We start from the raw sequence: 26,988 nt of genomic DNA, 5'->3' as shown, positions 1-26,988 counted from the left end.
CTAGGGCTAGGATGTGCTGCCAACCCCCTGTTAGTATTAGTGACTGTGCAAATGGAGGAGATAGATCCATTGGACGCATTCATGCAATCTCTAAATGATACCATTGGATCTTACAAAAATGAAGATAAATCTGGTGTTAAAAGGGGCATAGATGAATTGGATGAGGAATATGACATTGCCGATTTCTGCGAGTACATGAATACCAAAGAGTATTTGGATAGACTGAATCCAGGGAATGAAGATACAAAGGAAAGCAATTCTAGTAAACCATTTCCACTGCTTCTATCGGCAGAATCCTCAGAGCCTCCGTTTTATAACTTCACTTATACGCACATTTCTGAGATTGAGTCTATGAGTTTAGATGAATTAACTAGGCTCAAGGAGAAATTGAGGATTTGTACCACTGGATCACGAGTTCCAACCCCTATAACTAAATTTGATCACATATCCCACTGCATGCCTGATAAATTAATGGATAATATCAAAAAAATGGGATTTATTACACCTACTCCCATCCAATGTCAAGCCATACCGTCAATTTTAATGAAGAGAGACACCATTATTTTCGGTGAAACTGGGTCTGGCAAGACATTATCATTTCTACTTCCTATGACATCCCTTCTTTCTGAGCATTTAAAACATGATAAGGATGTCAATAAATTTGATCTCAATTGTTTAGTAATAACCCCTACTAGGGAACTGTGTATGCAACACTATAACACATTTAAAAAACTTAGTAAAGATATAGGTATTACGACAGTGGCGTTAATGGGAGATGTAGACAAAGCTTTTCTTATCAAAACTCTTTCAAAAGGTTGCCATGTTATCATTTCCAGTATGGGCAGATTGGCAGATTTTGTGCATTCCAAAGTTATTGATCTATCACACATAAAGCTACTAGTGATTGATGAAGCAGACAAACTTTTCACTCCCATAAACATCAAGCAAACTGAAAGTTTGATTGGGGGGACACCAACAAATAAAATTACCGTATTTGTAAGCGCTACCAAGACTGATAAGATATTGGATTCCATGAGAAAATTGGCCAAATCCCCTATAGTTATTAGTGTAGGGAATCCAGAAGCGGGTTATCCCATTGATAAAGTGGATGTAAACTTTATAATAACACAAACACTTGCTAATAAAAAATTATGGCTATTTGACATATTGCCAATGCTTGAGGATAAGGGGCAAGTGATAATATTTTGTAATACCAAATCACAAGTAGAAGAATTGGCAGAGATTCTAAACGATCCAGCTATAAGACAAACGAATAAAGTGGCAATATTTGCTAGGGGAATACACGGACAAATGAGTGCTAATGATAGGGATAATGTTGTTGAGAAATTTAAGAAACTCCTTTTCCCAACTCTAGTAACCACAAGTGTATTTTCTCGGGGTATTGATATTGCCAGCATAAAAGTTGTTATAAACTTTGATGCACCCAAGCATTTTCACGAATATTGCCATAGAATCGGTCGTTGCAGTAGGGGGGAAAGTAATGGCATCGCATATACTCTAATTGACCCAAAGAGAGATTTGAAAATGGTAATCAGGATTGTCGAACATTTGCAAATGTTTGGCAGGGAAGTACCTAACGATTTACTAAAAATTGTCCGGGGTTTCAAGTAACGAGAGGGTTATTTAATATAGATGTGCGCGACAATAGTATTCATTTATAGATGATCAATCTATGTATCGTTGATAAGTCATTCGCATACGCTAGTAGCACCAACAAGCTATAATACTTAGTTTAATACTACACAAAATAATTGCTTAACTAGTAAAAATGCGAATACAATGATAAATTAATGCCAAAGGGCATAATTTATAGTCTAGACCATTGACTTGACTATTAATGTTAACGTATAGAATATATGGTAGTTCCGTAGCTATATAATGGAGAGATGTTTTACAACGGCATTAAACCGAATTTTGTTAAGTTACAATCGGCACCGTTACCATCGTCAGATCTTAATATTCTGGCATATCCTTTCTCACCCCAATCTGGTCCCCATGAGTTCTTGATAACCCAATATTTCTTGCCAGTCTCCTTATCTACACCATAACCCACCAAAAGAACGGCATGATTGGAAGTACCCGGAGTGCATGGAGCTTCAAAAATACCGTGGGAATAATGCTGAAATGGACCATTAGCATCTATACCAACGACCATTGGCGATCCTTGAGCTAGAGCGATATCGAAACCGCTAGTAACCAACATTTTATTTTTGATGGGTATTTTATGCTTACATGAAGAAGATGAGCATTTCTGTTGAAATCCAACATATGGATAATCGTTCAACGTGCATAAGCCATGATCGCGCACGTAATTAAATGCGTAAATCGGGTTTCCGCCTTTGCAGCCATTGGCATTGATTGTACAATCAACCAATTCTTGTGGGCTTAGCACTAACTTTGAGTTGTTCACAATATTAAACAGTGATTGTACTGCTCCAGCAGTGGCAAACGCCCAGCAGCTACCACAGGCACCTTGGTTCAAAACCGGACCCAGAAACTTATGATCCCAAATAAATTGTTCAGGAATTCCCTCTTGTCGTGGATCTGGGCGGAATAAGTTAAAACGACCGGATTTGATAGCATTGACATAGTGTTCATTAGACATCATTGGATTCAATACTGAATTCTCAAATTCCTCTGGACTTTTATCTGAGAACTGGCCCAAAGCCATCTTGTATGAAACATTTTTATTATTATTATGGGCCATGACTATCTCATAAGACTTGCGGAAGTTGATATACTTGTCACCCTTCTCCTTGGGAGTAAAGTATATCTTTCCAAATTTGGCCATGAAAATATTAAATTCCTTGTAAATCTTCGCCTCCAAATCAGGATCTATAGTATAACCATGTTCAGTCAAAGTTCGCACAATAAATTCACCAACAGATTCGGGTTTCTGTGCCGGTTTCCCTACATGGTAACGTTGTTGATCATATGGATAGCAATTGTATAAGGATTGGCCAGATAGCATATCATCAATCAATCTAGCTTTGACTTGTCTCGAAGCCTCAGTCTCGTAGAATGCAACGATCAAAATAACAATAAACGTTGCAATTGCAATCGCAGACGCTGCAAGAATTGAGTAAAATTTATAAGTTTTGAGAAAAGATATGGCCTTGAAAAAGTAGCTCTTGAATTTGAATTTACTGGAAGAAACATGCCCTAAATCGGCTTCTGTTTCACTTCGAGATAGTGGTTCGGAACCTAATAATTTAAGATCCGTTGCCATTGTCAGTTATTCCAAATTATGGTGACAGTTTGTACAAACACAACTGTTTGTGGGGTGATCGTTTTGTTACTGCCACCGCAAATATATACATCTCAATGCCCTCTCAAATCACTAAATCCCAATCACTAAATCCTTTCTTAGTTCGCTAATCACATATTGTCTACACACTATACTTCTAAGATCTACATTGGTCGTCTGTACCACATCTTCTGATTCTTCCTTACAACTTCAAAGTTGTTATATCTAACGAAATTTTATATTATGCATGTCCACATCACACAGATAATATTACCCTCACATATTAACTAACTTGCGATGTAGAATTCCTTAAAATATTTGTGATTTGCTAAAAATCATGCCAACCATAATTGGACCTGTTTCTACATTATCTATCACATGCACTCATAATTACTTCAAATATCCATTAATGTGGTTAATACGTTGTTGTAAGCATATATTTTATCTTGCCCTTTGTCATACAATATCTTCATTAGTTTATTACATGCAGCTGTCACCGTCCTACATAAAGCGGCGCTAATTAATCGCGTACTATGTAACCTAATTGAAACAATCATTAAAAAATTGAATATCAAATGTAATATAAGTGTTTACTGATTTTACCCAGCAAATCTGGCATCTGGAGGCTTGTGCAACGAAGCACAAGCCCAAACCGATCTTTCCCAACCCAGTTCTCTAGTGTCATAGATATCTTCTCTTGTTGTATCTGATTGGACCGGCAAATTGAGCAAAAACCCAACCCACCGAATTCTACACAGTCAATTAGGCATTTCTGTGTGTTTAATTTACTTTGACCTGTTAGTGAAATGATGAAGTCAAAATTTGGCGAGGACACAGCGCATGTTTCATAACAACACACAGATGAGCTGGCATTTTTGTCACCAAAAATAGAGAATGCCGTGCTTGTGTTTAGTAATGACGACGACGAAATTTGCCTCGCTAGCTCAAATGGTAGACAACAATTATTCACCCTGTCTGATCTCACCAAAATGCGATTGCATTCATCTCCTTTTCCTACATCTGCGAACTTAACTGGTACTATCTTTTTAACCACACTACCCCAATCTACTCTATCCCATACTTCACCTATGAACTTAACTATCCAGTGTTCATCTTTGTACTGCATCAATGTATCAATTGCAGCGACACTGTTTAGTGCTGTGGATAGGGTGTTAAATACTTTTGATGGCAAATTAACCAAAATCATGACAATGTATGGACCAGAGTATGAAGTTGTCTGCCTCGGATATTCCTTAATCACGACCTTATTTTGTTCCTCCTCGGCGTCTAATTCCCTTTTGAACTGAACATTCCTTCGTAGACACATAAAATCATTGTTTTCATTGGGATGATGCCGCTGGTACATGCCAATGGATATTTGCTGCCGGTAACCAATTGTTTGTTGAGGTCTAGCAAGTTGGGGAGATATTGTGGACTGGAAAATGATGTGTTGGGGGTGCAATGGGTTTGATGTGGTGGGTATCATTATGGGTAGGTTTGGCATGAATTGACCTTGTTGATGTTGAATAGGCACAGGCATTGGCATTGTAACAGGCTGGTCAGGTATAGGCTGGCTAGGATGAGGATAAAGATGATAGCTGTGGTATTTAGGACACGGGTAATTGGGTTGTCCCATAGTATAGATAGGTAAATTCTGACAATTAAATATGTGACCAAATTATTATTCGTTACGTAAAAATGATCTAGTTCATGTTGTAATAAGAGATGGCAAGGTTCTACCGCAGCTGATAAACGAGAGATTGCACTGATTTTCTGCCGCAAGCAAGGGAAGTGAAATTAGATGATTATCCAGTGCCACTAGCAATTTGTCCAAGCAACTAAATTGAATGAGCCATACCTTTCCAAAGTTTGCAAATAAATGTGCGATGTTGTATAATGCACAAGTTTAAATGGAGCCTTTAAGTAGCCAATTGCGCCAAAAATAACAAAAATGCGATATTTTAACAGTCCTACAACAGATTCTACAGAAATATCACAATTTCTAAGTGAATGTATACGTACATTGCAATTTTAAGGTACAGCTTGCGCGATTTGATTGTGCGATGAGTGTGAGTGGTGACATTCATATGTGTGGGGTCTACAATAACAATGGTAGGCCATACAATCATCTAGGGTTCAATTAAGACTAACCGTCTGAAGAAACATTTGGCTAAGAAAATCAAACAGAACCGCCCAATTCCACAGTGGTTTAGGTTGAAGACTGGTAATCGGATTAGGTACACTCGTATTTGATACAGGTATAATTCTAAGAGGAGATATTGGAGAAGAACTAAATTGGGGTTCTGAGCTAGCTATGATTGTTGATCTAGGGTATATTTAGTTGTCATGTAGCTTGCATTTATTATTTTGTGGAATTAGGAATTCATCAAACAAACTCCCTGTGTCTATGGACAACTTATATTGTATGCTTGCTGTCTTATCCATTATAGCAGTACGAATTTCGGCGCGATTTTCTTATAAAAAATGTATGGAAAAATCGCAACCTAAACCCTGGTGATAGCAGCCTAAGACGATTATGACTAGTGGTATTGGAGAATTCGCCCAGTACGACACTACATCTCTGGTATCACGGGAGATACTAAAAGTGTTCACACACGGACTTCTTGATGACTCTTACTCATCTACTACCACATTGCCCTTGTTAAAGCGAAGAATAACACAACTTGAAGGCATAAGCACTGAAATTCAACTGTTATTCAAGAAACAGCTGGAGGATAAGTTATCAAGCATATCGACTATATGCAAATGCAACAGTACGACCCAGCACTTTTCATCGGCGCCTCAGTTATTTTATTTGAGTTTCCTGCAGAAACTGAACAATGCTGCCAATAGTTTCGCCGAGTACCAGAGTATACAAGCTTATATCTCAAATGCTGAGCTTGTTAATCACATATCCAATGGAAGTTCTGCGTATGGATTTAATCTGGCAATGCAGTACAAACATAATGATGGCGTTTTGGGCCAGAAAAGTAGAGAAAGGATTACTTTTGAATTTAATAATTTTATATGCAAGCAGGACGAGATATGTAAGTATTTAACAGAATATCACAACAGCAAGCTGAATGCTGAATTGAGTTATATATTTGTGCAGAAGAACGGCAGCTGGGTGGTAACAAACAATGCCAAGCGACTTAACCAGTTCATTGCCAGTTGCTTATTATCTAGTATGGATTATGCCATAGCCAAACGAATTGACATTGCCATAAAGCCTTATCTTTACGACAAAATTCAAATCACGACTTTGGAGAATCCATTAAAGAATATAACCATTTCAGCCTCGCAATCGTTGCTAGCTTTGTGTCGATCACTCACATTCTTAACTGATTTGCACTTGCAAATTAAAAATCTGGACACTTATATATTGAACTGTGAAAGTTATGTATCCAATCGACTAATGAAGTGGCTAAACTCACTTATCATATCATTGACTTGGGATACAAAAGGAATGTACGACATTGTACATATGGGTTTATTGACCTTTTACTTTGTGCAACTTAGATCATTCTTGCTACCCGAATTGGCTTCTACAGTCAAGCACATTTTGGGCGGCATTTTAGTAATAGTTAACATTGGCGATGGAGGTAACAGCCACGAAGAATGGCGTAATAAACTGCGTGTCGGAAGTGAATACCAAGTGAATCCGTACAAGGGCTGGATTCCTGGAAAGCCTTTCAAGGGCATTCATATACCCCTCACAGCAACTGCACTAGAATTGTCCAATATAGCGATTTCCCTGATGCAGTTATTCGACAGTGTGGATTAGATTCCCCAATTAATTATACATTTAATAAATCAGCGTCAGTATAGCGCGTCCATTCTGAACTAACTTTTTAATACCACACAGTTTTGCCATCGGTTGTTGGTCTTAATTCACGACAACATTAGTACACTCCTAGTGCTTGCATATATCAATTGACCACTATTAGTGACTAATGGACATTGATTAGACAGCTGAATAATTATTTAAACCAACAATCATATATTATTGATATATGCTATATGGAAAGGTAGTTATACATAAAAACTCAGATATAAGTATGTGTATGAGTAGGCGATCGTGCTTAGTGGTGCTATGACAAAATGGTGAGTGTCGAAAGCGAATTAAGCGTCGAGCCGGAAAAGGAGGAAATAGGCAAAAGACTACCCTTGGAAATGGATGAAAGGGGAAAGTTGGCGATGATGTCCATAGCCGAGCTGCGAAACAGCAAATTGCGTCATGAAGATAGTAGCCCTTTGGCAAAAAAATCAGTCAGTCAACTATTCACTCGTCTTACTCAGGAAATACAAGCAAATCAACCCAAAGATGTAATTCACTTCATTGTCGACTTCCTCTGCAGGCATTACCCTGAGCATTTACATGGTTTTGGCCACGTTTGGAATGGCGGTAATACAATACAAATTTAGACCCTGATTTAATGAATGATCGAATATCTGTTGTCCAATTCTTCAAGTTCAATACTTTACCTCTGGAAGTAGCTTCTCACTTCACAAACGCCGGATTCGATACACTAGAGACATTGGCAACCTTAACAACCGATTCCTTAGTAGAGATTGAAAACTTTTCCAAAGCAGATTGGCTGCCCGGACATAAGATCAGATTGCAACAGATTTTTGGCGACATTGTCACTTACATAAACGCGTACAAGGAGAGTTTGAACGCCACTCACTCCTTGCAACCATACCACAAAGTTCCATTCCCTATGTCACTCAAAATTTAAGGATAACCATAGCATATCGACTAAATAAGCACTTGATATTATTGATTTTAAAGTCATACTTTGTACATAATGAACACAATTTTATAATTATCTATATCAATTTTAATACAGCCAACAATATGCATTTAATCCATATTGATACAATTCTACCAAGTAAATTAACAATTAAAACAATTACAGGTGGTTGGTTGTTGGAAATATAAATGTAATTTATATTATTAGATATTACAACCTAATGACTGACCACTAATGTTATTAACAAATCCGAATAGTTTGCCGATCTTGTTCAACATGACTTCTGACACTGATAAAATAGGAATCATATTGTCAATATTTATGATTATACCTGTCTATGTTGGCATTAACGATATAAGCTGCATTTATATATTATAAATATCATGGATTATTATGCAATTCCTGCTTGATAACTTCCAGAACTGAAAATCTTGGCGATGGGACGTAAGGATAGACCGCTCCATTTTTATTTATGATAGCTGACAACACCAAACCGCTTGGCGTTACCAATATTAATCCACCAGGCTCCTTTGGTATATCAGTGGAGCTATACCATTGATCGTAGTCACTTTTGTACTGGTTGGCGGTATTTTTGTCAGATATTAGATAAATTGCAGCCTTAGGCGTTATGGCAAGTTTCCTGTGATTAACATACCTTGCAATTAATGAAATTCCTTGTTGGCAAAATCGCCACCCATCTGCCAATTTGGGATCAATTTTGGTAAAAATCTTAACTCCTGCGTGCGCCCATTTGAGTTGATGTGGGCCATTACAAATTTTGGCCAATTGTTCCGAAAATATGTACAATGATTTAGCGCACGACTTTTTAATAAACACAAGATGTACTGGGAATTCACTAGATATTTTGTAAAACGCCGAAATAGGAGTGAAATTTTGAAATGGGACATATTCGTGTGATACCTTGTTTGCATCACAGGAAATTGTTTGTAAGGGGGTTGCTAAGTTTCTTTTGTCAAAAGTTAGTGTTTTTAATGAGAGTGTATATTCACAACGTCTTAGTTTTGCGATAAAAAACCCTCCTGAATTGTTCTGATGGGGAAATATTCGAATCACTTTATTGGCACAATCATCCGACCAGTACTGTTTAAACATGCTTTGCATTATCTTACCACCATACTCCTTTTTAAGTTGATTTGGTACTTCGTTGTATGTTTTGTACCACTGACCTTCATAATAAACCTTCCAGTTCCTCAATCCCCTAGAGAAGACTAGTGTTGTACAATGTTTAATATCATCTTTGCAGTCAATTAGTGTTACCAATCCAGTACTAAGCAAAGCTGAAACAATTGCCTATATGAATTAAGTGTTACTTCATTCTCAATAGGATTCAGTGAACAGGTAGAGTAGATAAGCGTGCCATTAGACATCAAAAGATCTATAGCTCTTTTGACAATATTGTGCTGTACAGGATGAACATGTAGACTATTTACTGGCTTCCACGATTTCCAAATATCAGGAGATTTTCGTAAAGTGCCATCACAGGTACAGGGAACATCAGCCAAAATCTTGTGAAAATAAACCTTTTGACCTCTATCATCGTAAAGACTTGCAAATTTAGAGCCATCGGAATGGATAAGACATGAACTCGGTACTGATAGCACAGCAGATCTATGGGCCAGAGTAAACAGTCTTGATGCCGATACATCATTTCCCACTACCAAACCACTAAAATCTGCATCATTTACATATAATATCAACAAAATATATAAATAATTGCATATTATATAAAATTTATCATGTGCAATTATTCAATGAGTATATACTTACCACCTGCCAATTGATCTAATATTTGCAAATATTTCATCCCAGGCGAGGCACAAACATCCAAGACATTATCACCATGCTGAACATCAAGAAACAAAACTGGTAACATACTAACCAACTCCTGCCGATTCAAAACACCAGAATTATCACCCTCAATCAACAAATTCCTAAATCTCGCCCATTTTCCATTCGTCTTAAATTCATACTTGCACAATTTATCAATTTGGTATGCGCCGTCTAACCATCCAACATCTCTAAGTGATATTGGCGATTCCTTAAGTATTGTGTGTTTTAGAGCGGAGTAAGGGGATGAATGGTTGAAGCGGAATGAGATTGGAAGAGGTTTTCGGGCATATTCCAAAAATTCTTCAATGGAATATAACACACCCTGATCATCTTTAAATATATATGTGTAATAGTTGACAAACTCATCGTTATAGTAACAAGGCATGGTCCTGCACTCCATCTTGCAAAAAAATTTAAAACTGGCAATTTATACTCACATTAAATGCAATTTCAATTAAAATTATTCAAGATGTTAAAAAATTAAAAAACATGCCAAAAACTGTTGAAAGGTACATCCCAGAATGAGTGGTGCACCGTTGTTTCGTGACTTATGAGTGATGAGCCCCCTGATGGAATACACCATCCTTCCGATCTGTATACAACTGATAATGAATCCTGTGAACGCAGTGCAGATAGTGAGAATGGTAAGTAGATGCATTGTGACACTTTGTTACTATTAGTTATGTGACGTAGAGTGTGGAAGGGATGGACAGAATAAACGCGACATGACCAAAGCTGAGAAAGTCCGTAAAAAGGTTAAAAAACTGAAATCCAAACATTCCAACAAACGGCTACCATCAGGTATTATGTTTGATCTAAAATCTGGTTTCATCAAGAAGGATTCTGAAATTCCAGAACCCATATTCTCCTTAGACCTTGAATATCGCTTAAAACTCTACGACAATTTAAATAGATAATACATTCACAGCTCTAATTGTACGAAATTTAAAGCCTTTAGCTGGTTATTTCATGTGCTATAGTATAGGATTGCCTGTATGGCAATGACGACGCTGTATTCTGGTGACCCCCTAGTATTATGTGATCACCCAGAGCTAATATGTGTTTTAACTACAATTTGAATTGTATAGACGAAACAAATAGTGTTTTATCATAAATTAAAAAAAGAATTTATATAAGGGGACATACCATCATGGCTATGACAAGCATACTTATAAGGTAATCGTGCATGGTTAGGGCCCATCAATCAATTAGGACAATTGGGATGAATAAGAAGATAAATATTCTTATTCCATTAGGGGTTATCCTTTGTAATTTGGAGGTTCGGGACCTTTCCAATTTCTATTTTGTGATTTGTTGTTATACGTTATGATTAAGATAAATAAATAAATATACGATGTCTATAGATTATATTTTAGTACCTGTCATGTATAACTATATATCGTCTTCATAATGTTACTATTCATATTTCCCTAGAGGATATTTTCTTCATATAGTTTATATTTTAATTTACTTTATATGCTCACACATTATATATATAATTACATGTAGACAGATAATTACTATCACTATTTTTGTATTTTGTGCAACTAAGGCCATGGGCTATTAAGTTATGACAGTTCAAACTCATTCTGCCCTTCATTAATAGCATACAACAGCATTTTTTTGAGCATTTCTTTGGTAGGGTAATCAGGAAGCTTCAGGTAATTAGTACAGGTCATGACACTAGGGAGAACGCAAGGTTGGTTAGATTCAATAGGTTTTTTTACAACGCACATAAGGGGCTTTAGGTTTTTAAACCCTCCGTGTGGTAGAATGGGCGATCCAGTACAGAACTTTAGAAATAACCTAATTTCGTCACAACTCAACTCACTCAACACTTCCAGTAACCATACAAATGGTTTAGAATCCTGAGTGTACCTAAATAAGTGTATATCCTACCCATGATCGGCCATAATATAGTTCCTAGCTTCATTTAAGTCAAATCTGATATAATCATTATTCCACCAATCACTCAGTTCATCACTATTAAACAAATTTAGTGCATATAAGGGCAAAACCGTCGAATATCCCTTTCTAAAGGCAAATATTGAGACAGAATATTTGTCAAAGTGATCAGATACAATATCTTTATAGTAGCTATCCAAATCCTTGTATCCACGATCTGTGAGATATTCGTTTAAATGTTTGGGAGTCAAAATTTGCAGATTGGCCAGTGATCTAGCCATTTCATAATCCAGAAGTGATAGTATTTTCAGGGGATGGTACTTAGTTATGCCATTATTGATGCAAATTCCAGCTGATTTAACATTATATACCCTAGTGAATGGAATGGTTGTGACGTCATTGTCGGTCATCACTAAAGACCAAAATAGGGGAGATAAACGAATGTCCAAGGGTCTCTGATCAATCATAGCACAAGCCACCAATTGGCCAATGAAATACCACCAACCAAACACCAATCTCTTGTAATTATTCACACTATCAACTTCACCATAATCGCCCAGCGTCGTGTCGAAGAAGGGCAAAACATCCTCATCTACAACAGTAAACACATCCTGATTTAGCGGCGATGGGAAATAACCATTGCTAGTTTGTGGAGAGAATAAAGGTACGATTGTTTCAGACAAATCCCTTAACTGTTCTAGTATTAGGTTGTAAACCTCAAGAGTGGGCCCAGTCCCTATTCCATTCTCGTCAACGAGGCAAAACTCGATGATAGGTTGGGTATCAAAATTTATTTGCCTAAACGCCTCTGCCGCGCCTCGTAACAAATTATTGCGATCTAAATTGACCTTTACGCGATCAGTCAATCGGCACTCAGCATTGTCTGAAAATGCTTTATTGGAGCTAGCGCTGAGTGTATGATGATAGTGCCTCAGTAGTCTCATTTCAAACGATGCCAAGGCACTGGTAATGCTAGAGCCGTTTTCCCTATTGGAAACTATCAATCGAGTATCCAGTGAAGTTTTGATGATATTCTGAATTAGTATCATACAGTACAATTCAAACTATTAAAACAAATAAATTACCTGAATGTAGGCTATTGAACGAGATAAATTTGATGCTTCTAGGTAAAATAGTAAGCGACGAAGGGGGAGTGAAAATGCCTCGGGTTTCATCGAGACTGCATCAATTATCCATGGTTGAACCCCTAGCATTGCAGTATCCGCTAGTTCATTTATCACCAACATTTCAACCTGTTGGGGCGTAAAGACTGATAACTTTGTATTATCCTTCATCAGTTTGTCAAATAGATCGTTTTCACGTTCACCAATGGCTGCACCTTCTGTGATGAATTTCTTAATTGACAATTTGAATAATTCATATTGGGGATCAAACTTATCATATCTATCACGGCCATTAGTGAATAACCTTTTTATTCTGCAGTCCATGAAACAACAATTATCCGCTTGCTTATAATCAAATGGATATATAACTTCTAGTACATGTGGTGTTTGCCAAATATCCTCGATCGTTTTACCCTTAGTGACCCTCAGTAGAACCTCCAAAAGCAAAGATTTATGTTCTTCTGTGTCGATTGTCACAACAATTGGATTGGGGTGTTTGGAATCATTTAAGGAGAGTTGAAATGGCAGATTTACTTGCTCATTTTTGAGAATGTAAGAAACTATTCGACTGAATGGCACGAATGGATGGGATAACAGTCGTGTAGTTTCACCTTTAGCCACAAGTTCCAGTTGTATTTGCTTGTTCATGCAGTTTATAGGCAATTTAATGGCAGTATATTTACTAAAATCGTACATACAATCATCCAAATTTAGCCACTTGTTCACGTGTTCAAAGGATTTAATCATCGAACACTTAGTCACACCTAGCAGTTGTTTAATTGTTTCACGGCTAAAATGATTCAATATTTTTTGATTACAACTAACAGCACTACTAGTGGTAGTGGTTGAGATTAGATCATCTAGGAAACGCAATAGTCGAGTTATAGCGAATAAATTTGTCGCACGGTAATTTTTTGGCACAAAAATACCAAACAATTTAGCAATACTCTCAACCAATCCTGAATGTTCGGCATTCCTAACAGCGGAACAATTCGATGATGATATAAAGGCAGCAGAAATATCCACAACATCTAGCACGGATTTAGAAATCTTAAAATCTCCATGATTATGAAGTGTATCTATATTAATGTGTTTAATCAATGATTATACGAAATGAAACTTACTGGCAATTGCAACTTCCGTATCAAGCAATTCCTTCATCTTATGAAATACCAAGTAAGGTATGGTAACATTAATGTCATTAATCATATTATTGGAGGCCAAACATTTGAAACAGAGTAGAGATGATTCACGGATTCGTTCATTTTGGTGGAGCATAAATTGAGTTATTGGTAAAAGTGACGGTTTTACGTATTCATCGTAGTTGGAAATCGAACTAACAGCAGATAATGCTCTAGAAATAGTTTCTAGGGCCAAGATTTGAGTTGCTATTGGATAAAAATCTATGTATTTCAATATATTTGGTATTACATTCGAGGTAATTAATACTTTAGGACATTCCTTGCTAATTTTATCAATGATAGCGAGCAATTTTTCACCAAGATCAACATATTCAAGTTGTGCCAACATAGAGGTGATGAACCCAAAATTTTTAGGGTTGGAATCAAAAAATTTGGATTCTTCAGGAAATATATCCAAAATCATGTGTATACAATCACTACATGCCATTTGGAAATTTGGATCCACGTGCATTGGTGCCAAATCTGGGCTATTAAAGTCTTCTTGCGGTTGTTGTAGAAGTTGGGAAAGGGTTTGTAGGAAAGATGGACAATCAAAACCAAACAAGAGATCTTCTGTGGCATATGAAAGCAATTCATTTAGGTCGTTGAGCATAATTGCTTGTAATGCGCCTCCGCGCAAATGACCCAAGACTTCAGACCAATTGGGTATGTCAAAAAGAGAGGTTCTTTGCCTCAACTTATCGTCACCTTTGTCATTTCCACGAGAACGATCATTTTCCGCCCTTTGAGATACGGAACGGTTGAGTTTTCGGCGGTAGGAAGTGTTGCGTTTGGTTTTTGGTGCTTCACCCTCCATAATAACTATTGGGTACCACACATTCTACAATTCAATGATGTTAAAAAAACAATCATTTTAAGGTACAACATAAACAGTTACAGTGGAATCTTCTACAAAAATCACCAAAATTGATCATAATTTTGTGTTTACACGTGATTTGATTTTCGGCGATTTGCACTTATGAATGATTATGAATCTTACTATTGATATACTGTAAAATAATTAATAAATTAACTACTAAATATGAGTGATCCACTTGATTACTTTAACAAAGTTAACTATAACATACGCGGTTTTGAAACAACAAATCAGGTAATCATTATACACTACAAATGGATGCTCTACTTTTATTTACATCAATATTTAAATTATTGCAAAATAGATTCTTAAATAGATTGTCGAATATTTGCCACCTATAGGTATAGAAAAAAAAATACGATTTTGTCGCTGTTGGCAGTCTAAAAAATTTCCCTACTGCGATGACACCCACAAGGTAAATCAAAGGTTCTTAATCCTAGGTTATGAATGAGGCGGGAGATTCCGTGGGTCCATTTGTGGCTATAATAAAAAATGAAGAACCTACAACCTTTCATAAGCTTAAATTAACAAACAAAATAGGCAACACAAATACTCCAAATTTCAACATCAACAATAAAATGACATTTAAGAACGCCAAAGTAGCATTGGCTGCAGTAACGGCATTGGCTACAAGTTTTTACGTTTACAAATTATCTAGTAGTATTATTAAATATAAAAAGCAGCATACTGACAAATTAAGTTTGACAAATCAATAACTGCACTTCAAAACACTATATAATTATATAATACTTATACTATCAATTATTTATCCACTAATACAATTCATATATTTAATTTACATATATATTGATGGCTGGTAATTTTAGAAGTAGGCAACAATCGGCTATTGCGAGTAATAAAAACGACTGGATAACCCACTAGTCATGATGTTATACATACAACAAAATTACCTACATATAACAGCGTGGGATATGCAATGTGATTAGGCATGGCTAGATTCAGTGACACATTGCCCTATATGGATAAAATTTTGCACTTACATTGTGTTAATGCGTCAGAATGCGCCAAATTCTGCACTATAAATGTAAGCTACGAGATTTCTAGATTTGCATAGCTACACACGTTTAATCACTTATTTATTCATTTAATGGCATTTGTGATATAGACCGAATGGAATCGTTAACACATCAGCTTAGAGTAACAGTACATACGTTTAGATTAGTTAGGAATTCTTGTAGTGTAATTAAATTCGGAAATTGGAGTGTGGCTGTACGACAAGCAGTGGATGTCGGGGAAACTCCTACTCCTGGGATGCATATACATCCAGTCACAATTCATCTTGAAGTGGCTCGATACACTGCCATTACTGGAAGAAGGAGTGTTGACACATCAATTGTTTGACGAAAGTGGTCGCTGCAAGAATTACTTGTTTAGGGCACCTAGTGCTGGTGTTGGCAAATCTGAAAACTACCATAGATTTCCAGATGCCCAATTTTCTATCTCCGTCTCCACCAACAATGCCTTTGGATTGATAAACAAATTTGCCACATCAGTCACCCCCCTGCCATTTCAGTACAACGCGCTCATCATACGACCCCTAAAACAGTGTAGTTTCTCCACCTATCTCAAACTTTCCAAACAAAAATCGTACTATAGGAAAAGTGGTTCCATAAAGGATCCATTACACAAAAGGGTTAAATTAGACAACAAGTATTTTCACTACCTAATATCGATCTGCCCATACAATCGCCCGAGCATTACCACCAGTGCAGTTAATAGCACTCGTGGTAATATTACAAACAATTCTGGTGGGTTATTGGCTAGTCTATACCCGTATAGGTTGGATTATCTTGACCCGGGGAGGGAGGGCCTTAATAAATCGGAGCTATACTTCAACATCGCTATCACTAGTAGTAGCCCTATCAAACTGGTGTTGGCTTTGGGCGTTAGATTAGGTTGCGCAATAATTGCCTCGGCAATCTTGTACAAATTTGTCTGACAAAATTTGAGTTGTAAATATCCCCTATGATATTTAAAATAAGATAATGCCTAATTTTAGCGATGAAGCATTTGAATATCAGCCGGATTCTACTATTTCAATAGACGAAACCCATCCTATTTGCAGCAATGATTTAAACAGTAACAATCAATTATCTAAAAAGTCAAAACAATCTAAAGACATAGCGGATGAAGATATACCATCGAGACCAATCAATGAAGTATCTATCCATAGCCTACTAGGCGCAACATCATCTCGATATAAATTTGCTAAAAATGCATCATCCTCAGAGACAAACTCAGTCCTTACCAAGGATTTCTACAAAACAATAGTTTTCATGGATTATCGCCGTTTGCGGCGTAGATTTAACGGCATTCGAAAACCAATTTCCTACAAACGCCTATTCGCTATATGCATCTATTGCATAATTTTGGTTTGCTTGCCACTGTTGTATGTAGAAGTTCAGAAGGAAAAATATATTATCAGTTTGAGAATTGACAGGGAAATCAAGCCCTTTATTTCGGTATGCTTACACGATCATTTAGTTGTTTGTATTTATCATACTAGTGATAGTTAATGCGAGATTTCAGTTGAAACAAGCGGTTAAATGGCCAGTTATACTCTCCTACATATCAATCCTAGTTATGGGCATTGGAATGCTGATATCTAGGAGCTACGAATCTATGTTGCACGTTTCTCGCCTCGTGTTGATATACTACTGTCCAATACAATTGTTTCTTCTAATCACCATATACATAATCGTGCAGATTTGTCCATTATTGGCCTTGAAAGGGTTCTTGTTCCCATGTGCTGACCACTTTAGAATCCTTAGTGGATTTTTTGAAAATAACCGATTGCTAGTTGTTATTAGCAGATATAACGACTACTCACTCATGTGCGGGGGCCCTGTGTGTGGGCTACCGCGGTGCTTGTACCAGTCTGTATACAGAATGATCACTAGAATTTGTGTTAAGGTAAGGGGGTACGTTAAATCAACTACGAGCGGGTATGGTGAAGCCCCCTTTTCCCACCAAATGCGGTACCAAGGCAAGGTTGACGACAGGGGTAGGCCTCATGGCTATGGCGAGTGGCTCGAGGATCATTCGTTCGGCGAAAGGCTTAAGGTAGGGTTTGTTCTATTTTATCCATTCATGAAATTTCACTGTTAGTTAATTTATAATAGATCATTAAAACTATGCCTACTAATATTTTCGAATATGCATTATGAAGTCACAATCAATATTCACAATTGCATTTAGTATAAAATGTTTGTTTGTTATAAACCCACTCGAATTAATAACTATTTCGTATACACATAAATTTGCAACTGCTTATACCACTGCATTTATCATTTAAACGTTTAATATGATTCTTTTATGACACAGGGTTACTGGTGGCACGGATATCCAATAGGCCCCTTTTCGTCCCAGGAAATAGGGTCAGGTAGCATTTTCGCCAACACCCGTGTTGCATTTGTTACCAATACACAATCGGAAGAAGATGTAATGTTTGGTGTAGCGTGTACAGAATGCTCAATAAGCGGCCACTTTTTCCGCTACTTCCCAGTCACTTACTTCTTTCATCCTAGACATTCAAATAAGGTTGTACATGGTAATTTAATAACCAAATCTCTTTACAAAAATGATTTTTTTCGTCTAATGAAACCTGAGTTTGATCGAACACAACCTGCAACCATCGAGTGGTGCTTCAAGATGCTCAGGTCTCAGTTTTGGCTCAACATGCCCAAAAGAATAACGTCTTGCACGGTCAACGTAGATAAGTGGTCTGGTTTACGGGTTGAGGGGTTTTTACCGAAGCCTACAGACCAGAATTCCAGATTTAATCGGGTTAAATCATTGGGTACAGACACAACGAGCTTTTCAAAAGTATCACCATTTAACAGGTTTTCAGGCAGTGCTAGAGATAAATTAGTCTTTAGGATTATCAACAAGAATGGTAAGAAGTGGACTGGCGATAAGGTGATAAAAGAGTGTTATAAGTCGCAACTATTTGTAGATGAGGATGAGTGGGCGATTATGGATCGCAAATGTCCAATGGTGAGCGTTGATGGATGGATTCCAATTAGATCATTGGCAAAATATGACAAGGTATCCTATGAGGCGATAATTTTTGTTCACGGATACAACCTTACCCTGGCTCAGGCCTGTGCCCAGTTGTCTCATTTTATTTCATTTTCAAAACTCCCTCCCTATATAGTTCCATTTTTATTCCATTGGCCAGGAAAGTATTGGGGACAACTCTCAGCCTTCGCCTATCCAATTGCCAAGAAGTCGGCAGAATCTACCAATGTGGGTAAATCCATGGCAAAGTTTTTACGTGAGTTGCAAAAGATGGGGATTGTTAGGTTACACTTTCTCGCCCATTCTTGTGGAGCGCGGGTCTTTTTCAATGGATTATACCATTGTGTATCGCAGGGATTATTTCGGAGAATAGTCTCATCTGGGGACGATGAACCTCCATTTACGGACTCATATTCACAACCAGAGATGGTTTTACAATCTTGTGTCCTTATAAATCCAGACTATTCGCTGGAAAAGTTTGTCAACTCTGACTTTTTCACCCTGAGAACTTACTGTGACAGTATAATAATCTATGCAGATACTCGAGATCAATGCCTGACCATGTCCAGCCTTTGGAACAAGGAAAGGGTTGTTGGGAAATCAATATTTGGATTGGCAACGAACAAGGCTAACCTAAGCTGTTTGGTTGCTGACCACAGGCTAGCCAAATCCTACACTCTCTACCCAGAAATGCTCCATAACCCCATTAATAACTCTGGCGACAATAATTGCGACGAAAGTACCCAAAACAGCAATTCTGATCAAAAGAGTGAAATGATATCCAAAATTTCCTGGCTTAACCCAAGGAAACGGAATGGTAGATGCCGTCCATCATGGAAGGGGATAAGTGACATAGGCGGCGAAAGGAACATTTTCGGAAATGTAATCAAAACACTGGAAGACACAAGCTCACAAATTTGGCTAGATCTAGATGTGGTAGACATGAGCACGATTGACTCCAACGTAGACTTTCTCAAGTGACCACCAGTTAATGTAGGCATTCTTCATACCAAATGAAGCGGGAGATCATGGATGATATAAGGGAGGTGATACTGCTAGGCAATAGGGCTGAGGACCGTCGCTACAGGTTGGATAGGAGGCGAGGCAATGTACATGTACTTAGAATTGCTCCGGCTTCAGTCTCGCAGCTTTTGGGGGATTAGCCATTTTAGGAATCTGGATCGCCCTTATAAACTATAAAACATAATTTTTTGAATGATACCATGATGGCATTGATTGGTGAGTTGTTTAGACTATTATCCAACTAACAAAGTGACGTGTTGATAGTTTGATTGAAATTGCAATTTCCAATTTGGCCAAATAATTTGTACGTTACACGACTTGTTGAATTTATGTTACAAAATTAGTTCCTATATAATCTACTTCACTTATGCAGGCCCTATAATAAGGATAGTTAATTTCTATGCAGAGGGCGATAGCATCACTTACTTACTGGATGATAATTCTGAATGTTAACTGTATAAATAATTCACAAATTTACCCAAACACCACCAATATCATTAAAAATTTGGAATAATATCTATTAATTTTATTGGAAGAAGAATTGGTGAAATTGCACGTATGAGTGACCAACGGACACATATTAATGAAACCTTTTAGGATTTCACTTCAAATAGTTTAGTGGATAGTAATTGAAATGGGCCGAATTATTATTTATTAATATGCGTTATGGCTAGTGTAATTGTAGATACATTGCGTAATGTTTGTAAACTTTCGAATATTGACGAGACATTCCGCACATCATGCATTTACATATTTATATAAAGTAAACATTTATTAATTTGCCGAAATAGTTCGTTTTAATGAATGAAGTTGATTGTACATGCACTGGGTTAGTAAAAATTTCAGACCAACTACTCCGTTACGCTGATTGTTTTGTTATACAATTTAAATTGATGCATTAGATTTTTTTTTTTAATTACATATTTTTGAATAAAATGTTTTAACGCAAATGGCGCAACATTTCTTCAAGCCGTATGTTTGCACTAGACATCACCACCATGTTTCACACTAGTTAATTATACATAAATCAACAGCTCTGGCTGATAAATATATTGTTTTAGACATATATCTATATTGACTTGAAAATATCTTGACCTAAAATGGACGGAAGACCACTACCTCCCACTGATTCATGGATCAGCTTGGCTAATCTAGCCCGGAAAAGCTGGTTCCAGGTAAGAAAATCATCACTAAGCTGGCGCTAACTTTCGTGCCATTTATCGCTATTATGTCTATCATCTGTATGGCCCCTCCCAGTACAGATCTGAATATCACTGTTGATAGGTGAAAACCTAAAACAGGAGATTTAAATTTTAGTGCTACAAAAATTGGCAATATGTTGTAATTTATGACAAAAATATCGGCACAGTTAATAAACTAACACACTTTCCAAAATTAATATACAAGTTACTAATCATTTGTGGTCACACACATTAGCTATTAAATTTGCAACAAAATGCCGAGCTACACCACCTCCTCATCCGTCTTTATACGTTCTAATGACTTTTGTATACACTTCTTCTCGTGCGAAATTAGCCTAGCAAATGTTGTAGCTAAGTAGCAGCATATACATGCAAATATAACAGCCATAGAAGCGTAAAAGATCGTCATCCGCTTAAGAACAGGATCTAATTGCAATTGTTCTAGGCCATTAAATCGCAAGAACAAAGAAAGGACTAATGCAATTGCTGCATTGATGGATAATATCGCACTTACCCAGTAAGACATAGGCCTGGCATCCAAATGGCAAATAATAGCCTGTATGGCAACAGAACCTGCTATAATTGCCGCTGCATCACAATTAGCAATGACATTTGCCACAATATAGATTATCTGGGCCCCTACCAAGGCCATAAAAATCTCCCTTAACAATGAAGATGGCAAAATAGCTGGATCGTTCGTTATGGTAGAAAATGTTGATATTGAAGTAGTGCTGGAGGGACGTTTCATATTGTATACGGCACTAGCACCAGAAATTGCAAAGGCATTGAGTAGGGAGCTCCTAGTGACATCCTTAACGTTTGAGTGCTTGACAAAACCATTAGAATTGGTGAAATGAGGATATAATATAAATTTAGAATGTTTAGTATCCCCTTTCTTCATTTCCCCAATATGCTGCAGGCACTTGACAGTGTCAATATAACCATTAATCTCATCATCAGCTTTCGGAGTGGAATTGTCATTAGTTATCATTGTTTTGTACCTATTACGTGACATTGTCTGTATATTGATCCTCGATGATGCACCACCTGTGCTAACGATGCTGGTAGCATTTGGTGTCATAGCTAAGGGGACAACTGGCGAGCCTTTTGTGCTGCTTTTGCGTGTTTTATGTTTGGGAGTTATGGACAATGTGGCTCATTTACCCAATATGTCCAGTCATTCCCCACTGTGCAACCCACGGCCCTTGACAGTCTGGCGGTATTCTCCTGTACGTGCTGATGGACCTCACCCTTTTACAAGGAAGCAGGGACTATTCTTCTGAGCCTAGCCATTCAAGTAATGATATTGAGAGTGATGAACTTTTAGAATCGGAACAAAGTACCAGCAATGATTCAGATGCTGAGTTTGTTCTGGAAAAGTGTAACAACGATTTTAATAAGAGCTCTAAATGTAGTAAAAAGAGGCTAATGAGTCCAGGTAACGCTCCTAGAAACTGTTTTTTGTGTCAAATACTTCCCACTTTTAATAACTATACTATGACATGACAGGTTTGTCAATTTTAAAGAAAGTTACAAAGCTAGATTATAACTAGAAAATTACCAATTACTTATAACAAAATTTTGAATTGTTTGTAAAAATTATTCAAAATTCGATAGTCTTTTGGCAAGGTAAATTATGTTGATTTGGGGTGTGTAAAATATACTTGGATGTCATCTGTCTTTTGTAATTTGTCTATAGATTCTATATTTTTTGTGAAAAATATTTAATGGAATTTTTTCAAAACATTCTGAATTTTTTTGGCAGTTCTAAACAAATAACTTTAAACTCACAAACATGAGATTGGAAGTTGATGATGCGTCACAAGTGAAGTACTTAATTAAATAATGAACATACCATTGGAATTTAGATTTGTTTGGAAATCTAATGACGTTATTGAAAATTTTTATGTTATTTCCTAGGAATTAACTAACACGCACATTAGAATACACAACCCGTGGAATTTCCATACGCTGATGTTTCAAGATAATGCTTATTTAATATTTATGTAAATTCATATAAGATTAAACAGAATAAATGGATACGCATGACAATATTGCATTCACATTTAACACGATATGCATTTTGACGTAGGTAAAACAATAGTGCGATCTGTACTTGAATTTAAGAACTACGAGAAAGCTAAAGAGGCAAAATTAGATGTGAAGTATAACGTAGTAGCAAAATCTACTGGAAGTCTGATTGGAGAGAAGGAAATCGCGGAATCGTCTTTAGGTATTTTAATTTGTATCTAGAAAATGTGGAGAAACACAATCTAAGCGTGGGCCTGCCGCAGGAGACATACCATGTACCCCTTTTTGGTCTCCAATATGATAATAAATAGTTCCCATATATATTTTTAATTTTACCATCCGACAAATAGTTTGTGATTACAGTTTGTGTATGTTGTGGAGCGAGGAGTTAAAATGATATACTTCCCCCTAAATTATTGCCCTTTGAAATGAACTGATCCTTAGTTAGTGTCTTAACCGAAAGTTCAGAACAATTTTTAGGCAAAACAGCAGCGGCAACAGAATTATCTAAAGCAAATTCAGTACCCATGGTCACCATAACAACAGAATTGTCTTTGTTAAGGATGTGCAAGTCAAATTTAATTGGTTGTTCATTACATGATTCCAAAATGATGATTGGGGCGTCGAATTGTTTGGCCATTTTAATGAATTGACAGATGCCTTGGAAATATTTTGTTTTAATGGAGTGGATATCAGTGATAATTGTACTTCTGCCGGAGTGTGAGGTAAACTTGTAGGAGGGGATTGTTTTCTTGGTCTCAAACATTATCATTGCGCCATCCAAATTCTTTTCCTTACTCCATTGAGCCAAAAAAGTGCCTTTATCACTAGGTGAATAGAACAAAAAGCAATAAGAAGACATTTTATCGATTGTATAAAAACGGATAGCGTGAAATGATACCAATTAAGGGTGTCAACAAAATATATGTAATGCTGACTAATGTGGATAGCAGGCTAAAGTTGGTTAATTAATTTTAGGTATGTGCATATTGTGGTGTGATTTAAACTTGTGATGTATGGGTAGTGATTATGTGGGTGCCAATTAAAATTTCCTTTTAAAAATCAAATTTTATGCAAAATCGATGAAAATTCACATGGGATCAATTAATTAAGGTGTATAGATAAAATCTCAAAATTACCAGACGTGAACGCTCAATTACGGTTCATAATATTCTATCATGCTAGACATTGGAATCAAATGTATATTTGATTCTGACCTATAAATTTGATCATTTCCAGCAGTTAATCTAGACGGTATACCTTACCCATATTAGTGTAGACTAGCACACACGTATAGTATGAGACAATAGGTCTAGGCCTAAAATTATCTCGCACACTAGCTCATCTAGGCCCAATGTGATAACAATCTAAATACAATATGCATGTTTGGACTAGAATTTTATAATTAGTGAGAACGCCTATAGTTTCGTATATCGATTCGGCCTATTCAGGCATACAGGTTCTGAATATACATATTATCAGAAAATCGTAATCTATTCCAAGATAATTTGGACCACATCCACTTGAATGCATATGGGTGTGGCAAAAGGGCGAACAGTTAACGTTGCAAATAGGATTTTTCAAAAAAATCCCAATCGGAAGCAGAGAAATCCGATTTAGACGAAGCATTGCAATCACGATACTGCATAAAAAGCGCCGGGTCATGATCCGAAAGTATTTTTGAAACATTGGAAGCCAGTTCCCTAACCGCCACATTCCAATGTAGTGTTGAATTGGCATATAATGCAGGTAAAATGTTTGGATATATTATTTCTTTATAACTAGTTAGCAGTCGAGCAACCCGCTCATTGTTCCACACATAGAGTATGCGTTCGGATACTTGGAAATGCTGGGAAGATATGCACAATGCGATGCGTTTGGACAGGGGCGTTATCACAGTCTTCAGTTCCGAAATCTCAGTCAAACATAAAACTTCCTCCAATTCGTTCAGAAAGAGCAACTCTTTGCATGTGTTGGTGCGGGGCCAGTAATCTAAGATTGAGGTTAGGATCATTGGCGCTAAAGTGCGATCCTTCTCTATATACTGAATCATACAATGAACCAAAGCCGAATGATATGCAGCCAATGATTTTGGCTTGTGTAGCGGAGTGAGCGTTTTTTCTAGATAGAGCTTATGCTCCTCCTTGAGTGGCAGAGCAAACCCATTGATTATGCTGCCTAAAATCTCTAATAATTCCGCTATACCATAATGCGATTCGGTCTCATATGTGAAGTTGGCAAAGATATTTCCCATTGCCTTGCGTATGAAATTGCGAAGGGACATAATTTTACCGTAAATGCGGTGTAGAATGGTTTTAAGGTAGTCCCTCTCCCTTTGATCACCACTGGAGAACATTTCTAAGAGTTGGAGAACAAAACTCTTGTCAATAGCATTCTTGGCCACTTTGGTAGAGATTTCATTTGATACAATCACGCGCAAGAATGCATCGTAAACGATTTGCAAATGAGGCCAAGCCCTTTCAAGAATTGGATCATCGTCATCAGAATCATAATAGAAGTTTTGAAATTGAGTGACTTTAGGTAGGGTTCTAAACACATTTGCACTCACCATATCTATCACATCTTGCAGTACACGACCATTTATTGCATTCCTGTATGTACTAATATACTCTATTATCTCCAACAGAGTCTGTCGTTTGAGTTCTATAACTCGTTGATTATGTCCATCGGGTGAGAAATCCACGAGTGTTTGACACGCAATCAGTTTTTTTTGGAATAGCTCAGCACGTATAGATATGTGAGCATCTTTTAGTGGCGGCAGTGACGTGAATAATGTAATAATTCGTTTACTGTCCTTGTCAATATCGGATGGGCCCATCTTTTTTGTGGGCTCTAGCAGATGCATCTTGTCTTCAGTTATATCTTGCTTTTCACCACTAACATCAAGGTTTGTACTGGTTGTGGTACTATTACTTGATGGAAACGCTGGGTTATCTTGTTTTTTAGGCTTAGAGGATTTATCTGGAGAAGTGGGCTGTGGCGGGTTGGAAGACGATGCGTTCGAGTGTTTGGGACTGGAACTGGCATTGGCAGATTTATCGATAAATCTTTTGGGACTAAACCTAAGCCGTTGCCTAAAGCCTTTGTGAAAGGGTTTGTCCGGTTGCACATCTATGGACAGGTTTTGTTGAGTAGTAGGGATAGTACCCTTATATTGCGTGGTGTCTAGAACGTTTTTAGATTTGGAGCTGGCATCAATATTTGTAAATGTTACATCTGTGGCGATTTTTGAATGTTGAGATGAGGTGTTGGTGCAATTAATAGAGAGGTCATCGGGGTTGGATTGCGATTCCACGTGAGTGGAGCTGTATGAATCATCCAGAGATAATTTCTTACTAAACAAATGAGCAACAGATTGTAGAATGAATGAACTGGATCTGAGGGGGATGTCCGAGTTTGGACTTGAGTCTGAGGAAGACGAAGTGTTGCTCGAGTCATCGGACTTTTTCCCCTTAACCGATCTGAAAAGTCTAAATGTATAGGTGAATACCTCATTTCACATAAATTTGAGTGTGTTGCATTAATTTGCACAAGTTACATTATGTGTCAAACAGTAACGAAATTGAATGGTGTGGCACTAGAAATAATACTATGTGGTCACATGGTGGCGCCCGACCTAGATGTTATGTGTTAAGTGGAGTGATCGACCCGTATAACTTTAGACGAATTTTTCTTGATAATTTTTTAAAAACAATTTCATTATCAATCAA

At 37.1% G+C, this 26,988-nt stretch overlaps 19 protein-coding genes across 19 annotated transcripts; 11 read left to right on the top strand and 8 right to left on the bottom strand.

Moving 5' to 3' along the window:
• Positions 1–51: 51 nt before the first annotated feature.
• BmR1_04g09930 (DEAD/DEAH box helicase) lies at positions 52–1,632 on the top strand (the record flags this gene model as incomplete). Its single annotated transcript, XM_012795106.1, has 1 exon — positions 52–1,632. One exon carries the CDS (start codon positions 52–54, stop codon positions 1,630–1,632), a length of 1,581 nt encoding a protein of 526 aa, XP_012650560.1.
• BmR1_04g09925 (Papain family cysteine protease) lies at positions 1,913–3,250 on the bottom strand (the record flags this gene model as incomplete). Its single annotated transcript, XM_012795105.1, has 1 exon — positions 1,913–3,250. The coding sequence occupies one exon, from the start codon at positions 3,248–3,250 to the stop codon at positions 1,913–1,915; it is 1,338 nt and encodes a 445-aa protein (XP_012650559.1).
• A 589-nt stretch (positions 3,251–3,839) lies between these two features.
• BmR1_04g09919 (hypothetical protein) lies at positions 3,840–4,904 on the bottom strand (the record flags this gene model as incomplete). The annotated part of the gene is made up of 1 exon (XM_021482831.1): positions 3,840–4,904. The coding sequence occupies one exon, from the start codon at positions 4,902–4,904 to the stop codon at positions 3,840–3,842; it is 1,065 nt and encodes a 354-aa protein (XP_021337978.1).
• Positions 4,905–4,976: 72 nt separating this feature from the next.
• On the bottom strand, positions 4,977–5,355 carry BmR1_04g09918 (hypothetical protein; the record flags this gene model as incomplete). The annotated part of the gene is made up of 3 exons (XM_012795104.2): positions 4,977–5,106; positions 5,127–5,270; positions 5,291–5,355. The coding sequence occupies 3 exons, from the start codon at positions 5,353–5,355 to the stop codon at positions 4,977–4,979; spliced, it is 339 nt and encodes a 112-aa protein (XP_012650558.2).
• Positions 5,356–5,377: 22 nt separating this feature from the next.
• BmR1_04g09917 (ribosomal L39 protein) lies at positions 5,378–5,575 on the top strand (the record flags this gene model as incomplete). The annotated part of the gene is made up of 3 exons (XM_012795103.1): positions 5,378–5,380; positions 5,402–5,505; positions 5,527–5,575. The coding sequence occupies 3 exons, from the start codon at positions 5,378–5,380 to the stop codon at positions 5,573–5,575; spliced, it is 156 nt and encodes a 51-aa protein (XP_012650557.1).
• Positions 5,576–5,582: 7 nt separating this feature from the next.
• BmR1_04g09911 (hypothetical protein) lies at positions 5,583–5,786 on the top strand (the record flags this gene model as incomplete). The annotated part of the gene is made up of 2 exons (XM_021482830.1): positions 5,583–5,599; positions 5,621–5,786. The coding sequence occupies 2 exons, from the start codon at positions 5,583–5,585 to the stop codon at positions 5,784–5,786; spliced, it is 183 nt and encodes a 60-aa protein (XP_021337977.1).
• An 18-nt stretch (positions 5,787–5,804) lies between these two features.
• BmR1_04g09910 (hypothetical protein) lies at positions 5,805–7,052 on the top strand (the record flags this gene model as incomplete). The annotated part of the gene is made up of 1 exon (XM_012795101.1): positions 5,805–7,052. The coding sequence occupies one exon, from the start codon at positions 5,805–5,807 to the stop codon at positions 7,050–7,052; it is 1,248 nt and encodes a 415-aa protein (XP_012650555.1).
• BmR1_04g09905 (stripes inner membrane complex protein, putative (SIP)) lies at positions 7,370–8,007 on the top strand (the record flags this gene model as incomplete). Its single annotated transcript, XM_012795100.2, has 2 exons — positions 7,370–7,673; positions 7,694–8,007. 2 exons carry the CDS (start codon positions 7,370–7,372, stop codon positions 8,005–8,007), a joined length of 618 nt encoding a protein of 205 aa, XP_012650554.2.
• Positions 8,404–10,273, bottom strand: BmR1_04g09900 (Amino Acid Metabolism; the record flags this gene model as incomplete). The annotated part of the gene is made up of 3 exons (XM_012795099.1): positions 8,404–9,333; positions 9,354–9,715; positions 9,811–10,273. The coding sequence occupies 3 exons, from the start codon at positions 10,271–10,273 to the stop codon at positions 8,404–8,406; spliced, it is 1,755 nt and encodes a 584-aa protein (XP_012650553.1).
• On the top strand, positions 10,424–10,790 carry BmR1_04g09895 (hypothetical protein; the record flags this gene model as incomplete). The annotated part of the gene is made up of 2 exons (XM_012795098.1): positions 10,424–10,517; positions 10,567–10,790. The coding sequence occupies 2 exons, from the start codon at positions 10,424–10,426 to the stop codon at positions 10,788–10,790; spliced, it is 318 nt and encodes a 105-aa protein (XP_012650552.1).
• Positions 11,442–14,900, bottom strand: BmR1_04g09890 (E3 ubiquitin-protein ligase TRIP12; the record flags this gene model as incomplete). Its single annotated transcript, XM_012795097.1, has 4 exons — positions 11,442–11,751; positions 11,773–12,812; positions 12,864–13,981; positions 14,027–14,900. The coding sequence occupies 4 exons, from the start codon at positions 14,898–14,900 to the stop codon at positions 11,442–11,444; spliced, it is 3,342 nt and encodes a 1,113-aa protein (XP_012650551.1).
• BmR1_04g09880 (CDGSH iron-sulfur domain-containing protein, putative) lies at positions 15,126–15,676 on the top strand (the record flags this gene model as incomplete). Its single annotated transcript, XM_012795096.1, has 3 exons — positions 15,126–15,194; positions 15,277–15,375; positions 15,401–15,676. 3 exons carry the CDS (start codon positions 15,126–15,128, stop codon positions 15,674–15,676), a joined length of 444 nt encoding a protein of 147 aa, XP_012650550.1.
• Positions 16,967–20,164, top strand: BmR1_04g09870 (conserved Plasmodium membrane protein, unknown function; the record flags this gene model as incomplete). The annotated part of the gene is made up of 4 exons (XM_021482828.1): positions 16,967–17,443; positions 17,466–18,044; positions 18,306–19,978; positions 19,999–20,164. 4 exons carry the CDS (start codon positions 16,967–16,969, stop codon positions 20,162–20,164), a joined length of 2,895 nt encoding a protein of 964 aa, XP_021337976.1.
• On the top strand, positions 20,425–20,538 carry BmR1_04g09867 (hypothetical protein; the record flags this gene model as incomplete). The annotated part of the gene is made up of 1 exon (XM_021482827.1): positions 20,425–20,538. One exon carries the CDS (start codon positions 20,425–20,427, stop codon positions 20,536–20,538), a length of 114 nt encoding a protein of 37 aa, XP_021337975.1.
• BmR1_04g09866 (conserved Plasmodium protein, unknown function) lies at positions 21,125–21,312 on the top strand (the record flags this gene model as incomplete). Its single annotated transcript, XM_021482826.1, has 2 exons — positions 21,125–21,199; positions 21,220–21,312. 2 exons carry the CDS (start codon positions 21,125–21,127, stop codon positions 21,310–21,312), a joined length of 168 nt encoding a protein of 55 aa, XP_021337974.1.
• Positions 21,489–22,307, bottom strand: BmR1_04g09865 (hypothetical protein; the record flags this gene model as incomplete). The annotated part of the gene is made up of 1 exon (XM_012795094.1): positions 21,489–22,307. The coding sequence occupies one exon, from the start codon at positions 22,305–22,307 to the stop codon at positions 21,489–21,491; it is 819 nt and encodes a 272-aa protein (XP_012650548.1).
• BmR1_04g09851 (hypothetical protein) lies at positions 22,466–23,568 on the top strand (the record flags this gene model as incomplete). Its single annotated transcript, XM_021482825.1, has 3 exons — positions 22,466–22,664; positions 23,319–23,459; positions 23,480–23,568. The coding sequence occupies 3 exons, from the start codon at positions 22,466–22,468 to the stop codon at positions 23,566–23,568; spliced, it is 429 nt and encodes a 142-aa protein (XP_021337973.1).
• BmR1_04g09850 (hypothetical protein) lies at positions 23,646–24,119 on the bottom strand (the record flags this gene model as incomplete). Its single annotated transcript, XM_012795091.1, has 1 exon — positions 23,646–24,119. The coding sequence occupies one exon, from the start codon at positions 24,117–24,119 to the stop codon at positions 23,646–23,648; it is 474 nt and encodes a 157-aa protein (XP_012650545.1).
• Positions 24,816–26,773, bottom strand: BmR1_04g09845 (protein phosphatase 2 (formerly 2A), regulatory subunit B'; the record flags this gene model as incomplete). Its single annotated transcript, XM_012795090.1, has 2 exons — positions 24,816–26,748; positions 26,769–26,773. The coding sequence occupies 2 exons, from the start codon at positions 26,771–26,773 to the stop codon at positions 24,816–24,818; spliced, it is 1,938 nt and encodes a 645-aa protein (XP_012650544.1).

Source organism: Babesia microti, chromosome IV (genome assembly GCF_000691945.2).
Source record: "Babesia microti strain RI chromosome IV, complete genome".
Lineage (NCBI taxonomy): Eukaryota > Apicomplexa > Aconoidasida > Piroplasmida > Babesiidae > Babesia > Babesia microti.
Note: the sequence above shows the minus strand (reverse complement) of the source record. Positions and strands in the feature narration are given on the sequence as shown.